The 15,510-nt window shown below is 40.8% G+C and overlaps 1 protein-coding gene across 1 annotated transcript; it reads left to right on the top strand.

The window, feature by feature from the left end:
* Nucleotides 1-2,150: 2,150 nt before the first annotated feature.
* On the top strand, nt 2,151-14,475 carry phf12a (PHD finger protein 12a). The gene is made up of 15 exons (XM_007244767.4): nt 2,151-2,964; nt 3,663-3,844; nt 6,851-6,923; nt 7,062-7,479; nt 7,652-7,772; nt 8,168-8,300; nt 8,467-8,631; nt 8,742-8,885; nt 9,548-10,259; nt 10,369-10,473; nt 11,018-11,170; nt 11,303-11,401; nt 11,947-12,029; nt 12,179-12,317; nt 13,185-14,475. The coding sequence occupies exons 1-15, from the start codon at nt 2,899-2,901 to the stop codon at nt 13,598-13,600; spliced, it is 3,009 nt and encodes a 1,002-aa protein (XP_007244829.3). The 5' UTR covers nt 2,151-2,898; the 3' UTR covers nt 13,601-14,475.
* Nucleotides 14,476-15,510: the final 1,035 nt, after the last annotated feature.

Here is a 15,510-nt window from a genome sequence, read left to right as displayed (position 1 = left end):
AGACACTAAAAAGAGAGTGAAAAATATCTGTCCAATATAAATAAAATGTTCGGATTATGTTTCTGTGCATTATGATAATTGTGATGACTCATGTGGCGCAGTAATCCCTGTGTAAGCTTGATGTGGGTTCAAAAAGAACTTCTTTTATCTTTATATGTCTGTCCTGTGTTATTTATTTACATAATTTGTTCTCTACATCACGGCCATTTTTCATGATGAATTTATTTGGAATAAAACCTTTTTACACTGCCTTCATCTCTTATTATATTGATAATTATAAAGAACATTTTTTTATATACTTACTACTTCTTCTTACACTTTTGACTGAATTAAGCATCACAAAAGTAACCTTTATATTTAATGGTAATAAATGGTCAGATATGTCCATAAAATAAGAGTCAATATGCATAAAGTGTTAAAGTATAAAAAAAAGCAAAAATGTTGGAAACCCTAAATCCCTTAGACACCTTCATATCTTTTATTACTGTCATAATTTATTGTAGTTTCATACACCCTAAAACAGAAGTCTGCATATCGACATTGTGGTGCCTTGTCGTAATTTCATAATAAACTAATAACACAGAAATGTAATTAAAAAGTGATGTGCACTTAACTTAAAAACAATAGTAAAGTCTGCTAATTTGCATAATAAAGCAATACTTATATAAATAATTACAAAGACCATGTTTTATATTTTTTACTACTTTTTATTGAACTTTTGACTAAATTAGGCACCCAAAATTTCAAATTACATATTTATTGGTAATATTTACTTCCATTCAATTTATATTTAATGGTAATAAATAGTCAGATATATTACTTTGTATGACATTTTGACTGAATTAAGCACAACAAAAATTACATTTCTGTGACTATAACATTATTAGGCATTCTTACTAATATTAGCTGCTAATATTAACATAATTTGTATGCAGAATCGCAATAATGATCAATTAGAAACGATTTATTGTACCGGCGGCTAAACCGGCGGGTCTCCTCGCTGTAAAAGAGCATTAATAATAAGGTCGGAAATCCGCGGTAAATATAGATATATATACTCCAGGGTGAGATATCAGACGACCTTAAATGACTTTAATCTGTGTATTTGTTTTGGCAGCGGCTGAACACAGAGACCCGTTACTAACAAAACCCGCCGAATAACGGAAAACTACAGCACAGCGACAAACACACACCCTGCAGAGCTACAGCCGGGACTACTACAGCTCACACTGTCCCTAACACACCGATAAACTACACCATAACGCTGAGTTTAAACCCGGTAAACAGCAGCGCGACAGCGGAGACCGAGCAGTTCAGAAAATGCCTCCTAAACGCAGCCAGCGCTCAACCTCCTCCAAGATGGCTCCGAGGCGGCTGGGCGACGGCGCATGCGCAGAAAGGCGGTTCCACGCAAGTTTTGCGCCAAACGGGGACGGGGAGGTCGATTCAGTTTAAGGAACCGATTCTTTCTAGTTGCTTGGTTCAATGAACCGAATGAATCAAACCTTACTGTCAACGATTCGTTCCGTTCATGTTTATTTTTCGAATCTACACGGTTAAAACTACACGTAAATAAATATATTATATATATAATAATATATATATATATATATATATATATATATATATATATATATATATATATATATATATATATATATTATTGTATGATTTATATTAATATAAATAAGTCTGAATACTAAAACACGGACGTAAACATGTAAAAATGCAATGTGTTTGATTAATGAATAAACTCAAATAAAAATTGATCACAAAAAAGTATCTGAATATTATTTTATTCTTACTATATTATTGCTTTATAATATTGTATTTATTTTATTTATGAATGTTTTTATTTACATTTGAATTACAATTACTGTTTACTATGTAAGTTAAACTATATAGCATACATAATATAGCTATAATAGTTTGATTCAGTTCCAAATCAAATCGAGATTGTACACAGAACACAGAAAAATACTTTTTAAAGACTTAAAATAAATTATTCCATCAGTATAATTAAAGTATCCATTCCAAATTCAGGGAAAATTTAGGTTTTAAGACTCAAAATATTATTTTTCCATCTTTGGGGCTTCGTAAGGAATCGACTCGCCCCGCTTTTATTGAAAAGATTTGGTTCAAATGAACGACTCGCTTGCGAATCGGACGTCGCTTGTGTGGAGGATGTCGCCGTTGTCGTCGGGTTTGCTTTCACACATGATAACAATGATCTCGCCCGTTATCTCCGGCACCGTTCTGCTGCTGGCAGGCTGTGCTTAGAGCCGCGGTCTGGTTTCTGTCCCCCGGTTGGGGCCGCACGGTGTTCTCGCAGTGATGGAAGCGGCCGCTGTGGCGCCTTTATCCCGCATCTTTGCTGGCCGCGGTCAGAGGAGGAGGAGCGGGCAGCGCGCTGGCTGAAGGCCTCAGTTAGGCCCGCGGCTGTAGGATTTCTCGGGGTTTGACTCCGGGCAGAGCTTCTCCTGCTGCTCGGCGCTGTTTTAGGAGTTTTCCTGTGTTTACCTGCTTGGAAATACACAATTTGGAGTGTGTGGTGATTTCTTTGCGTGGCTGCGGGACTGGAGCTGAGAAGCTGAAACGCTGGAAAGCTAAGAAGCTGATGAGCTCGGGCTGCTGTTAGCACAACATTGGCATTGAAGAGACTTAAGAAGAGAGACGTGTGGGTCTGTTTCTTTCTGTGGATACCTATAGCGTTTACTAAGCGCTTGGACGGAATTTTTAGAAACTTTTTGAGGGGATTGTCCGGCTATAACTGAGCTGGACTGCATTTTCTTTCTGGACTGAGCTGGCTGGGTAAGCTAGCGCTAGGTTAGATAACCTAGCTAGCTTAACTAGCTTAGCCTAGCCTATCCAAACGCTCATTAACCTCGACTTGTTTGAATGTGGGATAAAATGGAGACCCCGACAATCGTGTACGACCTGGACACCTCCGGTGGGCTGATGGAGGTAAGCAGGGTGGCTTAAAAGCTGCAGAAAATTGAAGAGTGTGGCTTCTTGTATCTTTGTTTTTTTCTTACAGTGTACTAGGGATTGCCCGGCTGCTAGCTAGGTTAGCTTAGCTCAGCTCGTATCTAACGTTAGCTAGCTGCTGTAGTCTAATCATTAGCTAGCTAGCTTAGCCGTCACCCTAACATCTTAGGTTAGCCAGCGGTTAGCTAGTTAGCTAATCTTGCTAAGCTATTTCGCTGTATTTTTCATTTATATCTCTGTTTAAAAAGCGTGCCATCACTCTTGGTTTATTGGTTTATTTAATGATAAGTAGCTACATTCATGGTTAATGTTCCCTAGGCTAGCTAGTGTTATCATCCGCTAGCTGCTACCCGCTAGCCTGTGTTTTTGGGCCCAACAATGGCTGACACGTCTCGATTCAACCCGAGCAGGGTGGACGCCATAATATGGTTTTATTTTTTTCCCCGCTACCATGACGGTTCTCCCTCTCATAGCTCAGCTATCACACTACTAAGATGTTCGTCTGCCTGTCCCTCTCGAAAACTTCGTTTTTAATCAAATCATACGCAGCAGACAGTTTAGTTTGGGCTCTGAGCGGGTTTTTAGCGCTGGATGGTTGGCTCAGAGCTGCTCAGAAGTGCTGCGGCTCGATCGCGCCCAAACCCCGCTAAACATGCCTCTCTCCTCCGTTTCAGCAAATCCAGACTCTGCTCGCACCGCCCAAGTCCGAGGACTCGGAGAAGAGGAGTCGAAAGCTGGACAGGAGCACCAGGAGATCCGGCCGGGCCACCAACCACGACACTTGCGATAGTTGTCGGGAAGGAGGGGATCTCCTCTGCTGCGATCACTGCCCTGCTGCCTTCCACTTGCAGTGCTGGTGTGTACACACACGACCAAAAGTTTGTAGACTGTAGTCCTGCTCATCCTGGTGTCTCTACAAATATATGTTAACACACGGTGTTTTGATTCTCTTGGATATATATACACAAAATATTAGAACATTATAAAGACTAGTCAAGTCAGGTAGTTTTATTATCAATACTGCATATGTACAGGACATACAGGGGATTGAAATTACTTTACCCTCCTTCCCCAAGTTACTGCAGGTACAGCAAAGTAAAAATTATAAATAATAAAAAATGAAATGATAGACATTTAACGTACAATATAACAAGGTCACAGATATAGACATACATGAGACAAGAGACACAAGACGAAAGTGCAAATACAGAGGTGTGTGTATATAGAGGAGAATCTTAAGGCTGGTAAAGTAAATGAGTGCATACAGTTGTTTAGATTTAATGTTTCGCTATGGAGGATATGTCATTTGTGACTGATTATGGTAACGGGTTGTCTAGGTGAAATCAGTTGGTGCAAAAAGAAATACTTCCAGACAGGCTGTTGGTCCATTGTAGTGATTGATGGCAGAGTTCACTTATTGTAATAGATTCCTGTCAGATACATTTGGTGGTCCTGAGTAAGTCTTTCCAAACTTTCCAGAACTATGTTTGACACAGTTGCCACAGTTGCCTTTGAACTGTCGTTCACCAGATGTGAACTGTTTGATGGTTGTCTTCGCTTGTTAGCCACTCAGTAAAATGTTTGACTGTGTGTAATCAGTGCAGGGCTGGTTTATTTGTTTTGCAGGCCAGGCAGAGGAGACTCATTTGGTTGTCGCTTGCCTGTAAAGACTCCCACATGATGTTGTTGATGAGCTAAAAAAAAAAAAAAGAAAGCGTTCGCACCTTGATTATCTTTTTGTAGAATCCTGTAAGAGTATAAGAGTAAGCAACGATGCAGGTCGATTGATTTATTTATTTTCCTAATTGTGTCACTATAAAATCTGGTGCACAGAACAAGGCATCTGATGTATTTTTATTATATGACCATGAGCAGACCCTCATATGAGTAAGTGGAGTAAGAATTAAGAGTCTCACTTTGGTGGCCTGTAAATATACACTCAGGCTCAGGACAAGGATAGCTGGACGGTATAAATAATCATTAACCAATATGCTTTGCGTCCCAGGCAGCCGCAAGTTCTGGCTCTAGCGTGCGTTATAGAAATACCAGACTAAGAGAATAATAGACAGACAAAGAGACAGGGCCTTCCGCCTGATTTGTGGTTTTCTGCCGCAATTAACTTATTAGAAATGCAGCCAGGCTCTCCTCAGAAAGCTCTAAACAAACTCTTAAAGCAGTCAGACTTTTAAAACAGTCTCGTGGAAGAAGAGACTTCGTGTCACGGCTCTGTGCACAGTTGGGCTCCAGTAATAATTGTTCGACAAGAGATTTAAGATTCTGAAATGCTCCAGTTTCATCTTTGCCATTGTTTATCTTCGCTTGTACGAACTACTGCTTTAAATGAATCCATGTGAGTTCAGAGACCGTTCAACGCTGAACCTATCCGGCATGCATTGTGCACAGAGGCCTTTGGCCCAGTGCCCAGATGGACTCAAATCCGCCTACAGTCTCACCTGCCTTTCATCAAGCTCGACTCTCGGGCGTCCCCACATTCAAATAGGCAGCATAGATAGAACTGATGACCTTCATAGAAAACTTTTTGCTGATTTTAGTATTGGAGCAAGCTGAGAAGAGGTCTTGAGTGAATAGTGAAGGTGTTGTTTTTGATGTGGTTTGGGCTTGGTGAACCAGGCCTTGTGAAACATGTTAGGATGCTTGAACTGACCAGGCCTACAGTGGTTTACAAACTGATAGTCTGGCTGTGGACTTTACATTGCATTACTTTAACTCCACTCTCAACACAAGGATAGTGGAAAATGAACTTGTGGACAGGTTTGAGAACCAATGGATCAGCAGAAAAAGCTGGATATCAGATATCAGAGGGATGGGAATGAAGAATGAATCTGATCTGGTCCTGTAACCAATCTAGCTTGAAATAGCACACTCACAGTGTGGCATGTGATGGTGTTAGCTGTGTGATTCTTCTTCATGTGTGGTAGTATAGTGTTTAAGGTGTTCAGCTGGAGAAGGATACTATACTTTTAAGTGCTAATATGTAAAACACCATATTTTAAAGTCTGAAATGTGTACTGGCCAGTACTCCATGATTCAATATCGGTGTCAGAAAAGAAAATTATTAATTTTGGGTAAAATCTCTAATCGGGTGTCTCATAAAGAGGCCTTTTTTCCTTAAGAACCAATGTTAGTATCCTTATCCCAAGTGGAAAGGCAGCATAAAATGAGGTTAAGTCTGTAAGTGATGGTTGTGGCTCTCTTCCTTCTTCTTCGGTGTTCAATGTTCTGTAACAAAAAAAAGGAAAGCTTTCAGGCTTTCAGATGTGTGCTGGAAATCTGTTGTGGTTGGCATGCCAGATACAGGCTGAGGATTTGAAAACAGAGACCCCTTTCTTGAAGCGCACTCCTGGTCTTCTTACATACACAAAGCAGAGTATTTATTTACTATTGGAAGGATGGGGAAAGAGAAATTTGTCTAAATGCACCCTTTCCAAATTCTGTGCATGCATGCTGCTGCTGGAAGGAATGTAAATATGCGACCTCCAAACCCAGGCTGGCTAATGTAAACTAGAGCGTCTTCATTTTGCGTGACTTGGAGGAGCTTGCTTTTATTTATATATATTTTTTGCACATCAAGTAACACGTGGCTTTAAAAAGTTTTGTTTGGCTTGTTTGATTCTTCACTGTTTACAATTGGCACCTGGCCTTTCAGGCTTGGCAGAGAATCAGTGCCACTTTTGTAAAGTCTTAAAATCCTTCATCTTAATGTTAAAGATAAGAAGTGCATTATGGACAGTGCATATTTAAACACTGAATCTCTCTTCCATTGTCATTCTGCGTAGGTTTACATGCAGTTTCAGGGGCACTGAGTTCAGTTTTTAATCCTTTGTTGTCTTTTCCCTCTCAGTAACCCACCACTCAGCAGGGAAATGCTGCCCCCTGGCGACTGGATGTGCCATCGCTGCACAGTCCGCAAGAAGGTAAGGTTCTATTTGGGTAAATGTTGAGTTTTATTTTATATTAAATAAATAAATAAACAAACCAACAGTAAAATAATTTACAAGTAGACCAACAATACTGAGAGAACTGTGCTTTTCCTCTCTTCATGCTTCATGCAGAAGCGAGAGCAGAAAAAGGAACAAATCAATGGTCTCATTCTGGCAAAGCAGACCCCGTCCCCAGCAGCCGAGCTGGACTTGGGGACCCTCCGCCTGGACCCCACCGTAGCTGTGGGCGGCACGGGGCTGCGGGCGGCGGTGGCACAAGTGCGACTCTTAGAAAGGAGACCCAGCAGCCGACCAGCCACCCCCACCTCCAACGCTTCTTCAACGGACACCCCCACGCTCTCCGAGCAGAACGACATGGAGGAGGACCTGCTGGATGTGGAGGACGAGGCTCAGGGCTCCGAGCCAGAGAGCGCCACAACGCTGACTACCCTCAAGAGGCCCTTTGACCTCCTTATCGCTGCTGCCATGCAGAGGAACCCCACGCAGTTCCAGCTCCCTAATGACCTCACCTGCACTACCGCACTTCCAGGTAGCGACTGGTGCAAAGACTTTATATTTTAGATTTAGATTGTTGTTGTTAATGATGATTGTAGATGCACATATAAATAAACACATTTTAAGCATGTGTGTTAAGTGTATTGTACTCTAAGAAACCACCTATTCTTATAGTAATTAGTCATTATTTTAATGGTCTTTGTCAGGAACCAGCAAGAAAAGAAGGAAAGAAGAAATGACGGGAAAGAACGTGAAGCGGCCACAGCACGAGCTGGACCACTACGGGCTGGTTCCACTGCCAGTGAAAGTGTGTTACACCTGCAGCAGGTACCACACGTTCCTCTTCGGTTTGTGCTACAATCAGTGTCCTGTTGATCAACTTTTGCAAAATGTTAAGAGCAATTGGCAAAAGGATGAATGAAATTACCTGAATTACTTGATAATAAATATATGGTAATTGTATGGTAGAATTCTGATGCAAGGCAGATTCTGTGGTAACTATACATTCCATTACATGTTGAATTTGTCCACATGTGTAAGTCCCAACTGATAAAAAAAAATCCAACTTTAGAAATATGAGAACGTTGGTGTTTCTGGATGATGGGTGTTATAAGTTAAAATAAATGCACACTTTGAGGAGTTCACAGCTTTTTTTTTATTTTTATATTGTATTGAGTTAAGATTTTTAAATGCTGAATTTGGCTTCTTTTGCTTTGTTTCAGGAGTTGCAGACTGGCTCCGTTGATCCAGTGTGATTATTGCCCCCTTTTGTTCCACATGGACTGTCTGGAACCGCCACTCACTGCCATGCCCACGGGCAGGTGGATGTGTCCCAATCACATCGAGCACCTGGTGGTAAGCAGGACCTCATGTTGTTTATTCTGTCTGACTATTTTTTTTATGCACATCTTCTCAAAAGGAAATGTTAAAGTATATTTATATTTAAATAATGGATAATAAAGATGAAGTTTGGTGATGTACAGTAGAGCATGCTTTAACTCTTCTGTTCTGTTAATTACAGCTAAACCAGAGAAGCCTCACGCTCAGCAATCGATGCCAGCTGTTTGACCAGTTTCAGGACCGCATATCCCAGCATGCTGTTAAAGTTGACTTTTTGCAGCGAATACACCGCCAGCACCCTCCTACACGACGGGCGATCCACACACACATAAAGAAAACTCTGAAGGTCAGATTTCACCTGATGAATGTAAACCTTGTTCAGAAGTCTAGTGACCATATTAAGGCTGCATGTTTTGGAAGTCCTCTTTGTAACTGAAAACCGTCTTCTGCCTGCAGGTCCCAGATGCCATCAAGGCGCAGTATCGCAGTCCGCCTGTAATAATGGCGCCGGCAGGAATTCGGGAAGGTGAGCTGATCTGCTCAGGCGTGCCGGAACTTTTGCCGCCCCAGCACTTCGCCAGCGACGATGAACAGCAGCAGGTATTGGGGATTTACATCCTTTGCCTCTAATTTTAGCTAACAACCTAAGGCTGGAAAATTTTTCAGTATATATGTCTTTCCTCTTCCCCCCTTGTATCTTGTACCTTATACTCTCATTGCCTATATTAGCCAATAACATAAAATAGACATAAAAACGAGTAAATCAGGAAAAGCCCCTGGACTGACGTGAACCAGTAAGTTGGAATTTATGGCCTCGGCCAACTTGGCTTGCGACCGCTCACTGCAGAGCCCTGGAGAGAGCATCACAGTGCTGTTAGGCAATCAAAGGCGATGCATTGGCATGAATATTCATGAGTAAGAGCCAGAATCCAAAATAAAACATCCTGAAAAAATTACAAGATTTTGAAACACATTTTTGATTTTACACTATGTGACAGTGACCAGCATCCATTACAGGGTGCACTACATGTGTTAACATTAATTTTTCATGGATTTGTAGCTACATACATCCATTGTGGGCATATTTGACTGTATTTGTCTGGTTATAAATTTTGTCCATATTGACATTGAAATTATATTGTTTTGACCTGAAATATTTCCATTTCTAGAGGAATGGAATAAAAATGAACAGCCCTCAAGTATTGCGATGTAAAATGTTGACCTGATTTGATTGATGTTTGTCCTCTGTTTGCTCTGCACAGTGGCTTCGGGACGTGATCTCGCTACAGTGTAGCATCGTGAGGCATTTGTCTGCCAAGCAGACGTCCTCCTCACAGTGGTCCTCGGAACAGACAGAAAAAACAGATGTGAAGCCGAATGTGGGAGCCGACTCGGGCTCTCTGCCTACGTCTACACACAGCACGGACACTGCGGTCACGGGCAAAACGTCGGACGCCCTCAGCCTTAACTCCACGAGAACCAGTGAGGGCCACAGGCCGTGTGGCTCCTGCACAGACGGGCCCTGTCAGAACTGTGGAACCACTAATGGTCCTATAGACAGGCTGGCCCAGGCCAACGGCAGGCAGGTCTGCTCAGGCGCTCTAAAGGCCGACCTCCAGCACGGACCAGTTAAACCTAAAGCCCCCGAAGCACCTCATTCTCACACTCCCCCCACCCCTCCGCCTTCGGGCCCCGGCCTGTCGAACCACGCAGGCCCGGTGCTTGTAAAGACTGAAGACCCTGTTTCAAAGTCGTGTGCTGCTTCACAGCCCCTACCTTCCGTTAAAACTGAGCCCAGCCCCCCTCCTTCGCTCGCTCAAAGGACTTCCCTGAGCTTGCAGGGGGGCCAGGTCACTGTGCTGGCCAAACGGTTGCCGTCCTCTCTTGCCGCCTCTGGGACGCCAGCCATCACGCCGCCACAAGCTGTCCCAGATACTGGTGCCAGCTGCCAGGCCTCTCCAGCACCCTCGTCTGGTGAGTCCCGGTACTGCATTAAAGTAACAGGCTGGTTATTATAATAATAATAATAATGATAAGAAGGAAAATGATTAATATTTTTTTGTCTTTTTTTGTTTTTCTTCAGATGGAAAGCTTCGAGATGCTGCTGCCACACAAGGAAGTGGTTCAGACCTCTTCAATTTGGGAGATCTTTCCAGCTGCCTGAAGAGCATGATGAAGGGGGCTGGAGGTGAGCTGTTCTCTGAGCTGTGAATCAGCCAGTAAAATTCATTTATACTGTTGGTTTGAATAAAAATGTATAGGTGCATTTATCTGAGAGAAGATCCAGTGATCCTGGATATTGTGATAAACGATATTATTGTCATTTTAAGATCATTAAATGCCACTAACATAAGCAGTTATACAATTTTAAAGACAATAAAGTCGTAATTGATTAAAAATTGTGGAAATCTACTTTTTTCTTCATCTACTGCCTGTGCACACTGTGTGTATGGAATCAGTTATTGAAGCATGACTGGCAAAAATACTGTTTACTGTTATATATGTGAACAAACATACAAATAAACACAACACAATAGACAGTATCAATCATTAAATATTATTGCAGGTATGTCCAGTTATTGTACAATAAGTCAATAATATAATTATGGTGACAGGCCTAGTTGTGCAGCCCTGTTATGATACATCAGTGTATCATCTCTGAGCATGAACTTGCCCTCAGTCTACAGTCGTGTAGATTTAAATGAAATAAATAATGTGCTTTTCTGTTACAGAGATTGAGTTAAACGCATTGGACGAGAAGTTCATCAAGCTCCTGGCGTGGCAGCGAATTCAGCAGCTGTTTGAGCCCAAAGCACTTCCTGCACACAGCAGTGTGGCGTCTCCTGCCACCTCCTCCCTCACACAGGAGAGCCGGCACACTGAAGGTACCACACTTCCTTCCTCTGTTTGACTGATGTAATAATAAGCAGGAGCTGTAACATGATGTTAGTAGGCGGTTGTAAATTAGGAACTCACTGTACATTCTCTCTTATTCTCTCTCTCTCTCTCTCTCTCAGCACAAAATAAGGACGTTCAGGCGAGAGCTACGTTTTATCCTCTGTCGGGGAAGGGAGCAGCAGTCAGCATGTGCTACAGAAGCCTTTATATTGGGACCGGTGAGTCCTGCTCTACACAGCTGATCAGTGTAGCTAGATTTGTCACTTTCTCACTTAGTTTAACAGTAGAGCTGCCCCTAACAAGTGTGATTTTGTTTTATTCATTAATCTTGCACTATTTTATTTATTTTTTTTATTAGACCAGGTGCCTGAATTTCAACCAAAACAATATTTGGCTTAATAACTCAAAAATGCCCCAAAACATCAGTATAAACCATATTTATGTCTTAAAATAAATCCCACCAGTTTTAAAGACTGCAGCATCATTGCTCTTCTTAATTTGTGATTAATATATTGTAGAAAACACTCAATAATTAGCTCTCCTTCAAAGCTTCTTTCACAGTAACATTCTAAGACTAATTTTCTGCCTTATTTCTCAGTTTTCAGTGACAAGCAAATTCGATAAACTTTCTTCTTTATTTGAAATAAAGAATAAACATCACACTGTTTTACTATTCATTTAAAAAAGTTCGTCAGGTATCATATGGAAAGTCTATTATCTAATTTGCCCAATCTAACAGTGTCTTCCATTTTTTTTTCCACAGGTGCTGACATGGATGTGTGCCTTACGAATTACGGCCATTGCAACTACGTGTCGGGAAAACATGCATGCATTTTTTATGATGAGGTAACTAATTAACAAATTATCTATCTAATGCTGTGTTTATTTTGAGCTATTGTCAAACTACTGATTATCTCTACAGCTTTAGGCTGTTCAGGAGGCTCTTCTAAACTGTTTATAAATGGATATTAATCTACAGTTTCTGTACGTTTCAGAACACAAAACAGTACGAGTTGCTGAACTACAGTGAACACGGTACAACGGTGGATAACGTGCTCTACTCCTGTGACTTCTCAGAGAAGACTGGGCCTAGCCCATCCAGCAGCCTGGTGTCTAAAGTGCAGAACATCATTCGTAAGTAGTGGAGTAGAGTGCTGTATAATGCCCATTCAGTGTTGAAAGGACAAAATAAAAAGTGTCACATTTGGTGGTTGTCAAATTCTGCAATACATTATAAAAACCACTGGGTGGTGCTGTTGATTTATTGCACTCTATAATTGCATTGTACTGATATCTGAAAAAAAATAGAAATAGTTATTAAATGAAGATGTCCTTTTTTTTCTCTCATTGTCCTAGGAGTGGATCAACACCAGCAGATGACATGTCTTTCCAAACCATCACTGATCATCAGTAAATTTTACATTTCATTTGTAAATGAAGGGAGCAGAGTCTGGAGGAAGAGTGGAGAGACACACAGTCCAAACTGCTTGAGGTCTAGTGTGAAGTTTCCACCAATCAGTGATGGTTTGAAGAGTCATGTCATCTGCTGGTGTTGATCCACTGTGTTTTATTATCAAGTCTAAAGTCAGTGCAGTTTTGTTTTCCCACAAAATCTTGCAGCACTTCATGCTTCCCTCTGATACTGACAACTTTTATGAAGATGCAGATTTCATTTTCCAGCAGGACTTCCCACACAAACTGCCCACACTGCCAAAAATATCAATTGGTCTTATATAATAATAATTTTCTGAGACACTGATTTTTGGGTTTTCATTGGCTGTTAGCCAAAATCATCAACAATAAAATAAATAAACGCTTAAAATAGATCACTCTGTGTTTAATACATCTATATAATGAGTTTCACATTCTGAACTGAATTACTGAATCAAAGTAACCTAAAATAATCAATTTTTTTGAGATGGCCCTGTAAAACTCCATAAATGAAATATTTAATAATTATCAATTTAATACAATCCTCAAACAATTTGACTTCATTGTCAGGTCGCAGTAAGAAGAGAAAGCAGCAGGAGCTGCAGGAGGAGGAGCATAAGCAGCAGCAGCAGCAGGGTAGCGAGACGGGAATTCTGCCCGAAGGAGGCGTGATGAGCAGCCAGGCCGAGGTGCCGCCCCTCACGCCCTGCAGCTGCAAGGCCAGCGGCTCCAGCTTGATCGGGGGCAGCGGGGCTGGCTGGGAAGGCACGGCGCTCCTGCACCACGGCAGCTACATCAAGCTGGGCTGCTTGCAGTTTGTCTTCAGCATCACAGAGTTCGCCACCAAGCAGCCCAAAGAGGAAGAGGGCGCCAGCGCCATCAGCTGCAGCCCCGCACCCAGTCAGCAGGGGGAGCCACTGGCCAAGCCCAGCACCCAGATCCACCAGATCCAAGTGCCAGTGCTGCACCACAACCCCGTTCCCTAGCCTCCCTAGCCGGCGCCCCCTGCCGCTTTCAACCAGCCTCGGAGCTCGGACTTGTACAAAGCTTCTGCTTCTTTTGTAACTATTTAATTGTTCATACATTTGCATGAGGTGAAGTATTTTTCCCTTTTCCTCTCTTTCAGAGGATCTGATTTTGTGGGCAAGTTGCACATAGAAACTTTCTTTGTGTGTGTAAATGCAAAACGTTGAGTTTGTTGAACTTGCATTTTTAAAAGGGATGGGACGTCCTTGATCTTCTGAGAACCAATGAGCAGGCGAGAAGTTTCCACTTGTAAAGAAATGAGAACACGTTCTATTTTGTGCCAGTAACTATAGTTTTTATATCAACATCCTCTTTTTTTCATAAACGGAAACTTTTATTTACTCATTTTTATTTAACGTACTGTATTTGGTATAGTAATGTTCTGGTGTTCCATTTTGCTACCTTCACAGTAGCACCTCTCTATATTCACGTGTGTGCTCACACACGTGAATATATGCGTACACGTTGTATATATGTCTATGTACTTGTATCCATGTACCCGTGTGAATATGCAAATATCCACACACCAAACCTACATGAAAAGGAATCCATTGTTTTAAAAACCAGTGATGAGGGAAGCACTGGATTCCGTGTACATAAAGCAGTCTGGCTTTTATATTTGTACAGTGCTTCATTTGGTTGATGTTCTGTAGCTAAGAAAAAGTGTTAAGTCCTTTTTTTTTCCTTCAATACTGTAGTCATTATGTATATGTCTGTTTCAAAGAGGTTTCATCAGAACAGTTTCATGTACTCTGTAATTACAATTTTGACCAGTTTCTTGTCTGTCAAACAATGTAAATATCTAAAGATTTTAAATAACATGCTTTAGAAACACCTTGATGTGTGTGGCATTTTCTTTTAGAAGCTCCTGAGTCGAGTACAAAATACTTAGGGTGAAAAATACTCATGCAATTGTACTTTGCTATTGTATTTGTGTATTATTTAGAATATTGGCTCTGAATTGGATAGATAACACATTTGTGTAACATCATGTCGATTACAAATTATTTTTCTAGAGAAAAGACAAGTTGTAGTTTTGATAAAACAATGTAATTTGACCTCACAAAGAAAAATGTTTCAGTTTCAGTTCATTTAGACCTTATCTTATATATTTTATCTGGATAAGACCAAGCCTTGAGTAAGCCAAGTGTAAACACTTCTGAGATGCATTTAAAACGTACAAACCTGATTACTGAAATCACTTCAGGAGCTGACATGAAACACATTTTATATCAGCATGTAAATGCATCCTTCTCTTAAAGACAGTCACATAAATCACCAGTAATAATTACAGTACAATATGAGATTTTGCATATTTGAATATTTCAGTCTGATTAAATAGATACAATTTTAAACAAGCAGTATAAATGCATATGAGTTAATACCCAATCAGAATACAACACATCCTGGTTACATTAAGTGACCATGTGTAAACGGGGTCTTGCATTCATTAATAAGTAAGTACATTTATTATTCATATTACCCAGAGGTTACAGACAGTAATAAATAAATCAGGTTATGCAATAAAATATATTACAATGGCACATCAAAAATGCAGAACGATTTTTAGATGTTTTCTTTGTATCTTAAGGTGTAACTTAATGCTTCCCTCTGCTGACAACTTTTGTGGAGATGTGGATTTCATTTTCCAGCAGGACTTGGCACACTGACCACTAAGTACCAATTAATCTTAAATAATATTCTAATTTCTGAGACACTGATTTTTGGGGTTTTCATTGGCTGTAAGCCATAATCATCAACAATAAAATAGATCACTCTGTGTGTACTACATCTATATAATATATGAGTTTCACATTTTGAACTGAATTACTGAAATTAAGTAACTTTTCAATAATATATATATATTTTT

This window comes from Astyanax mexicanus, chromosome 20 (genome assembly GCF_023375975.1).
Source record: "Astyanax mexicanus isolate ESR-SI-001 chromosome 20, AstMex3_surface, whole genome shotgun sequence".
Classification (NCBI taxonomy): Eukaryota; Metazoa; Chordata; class Actinopteri; order Characiformes; family Acestrorhamphidae; genus Astyanax; species Astyanax mexicanus.
The sequence above is the reverse complement of the archived record's forward strand: the minus strand, read 5'-3'. Positions and strand labels throughout refer to the sequence as shown.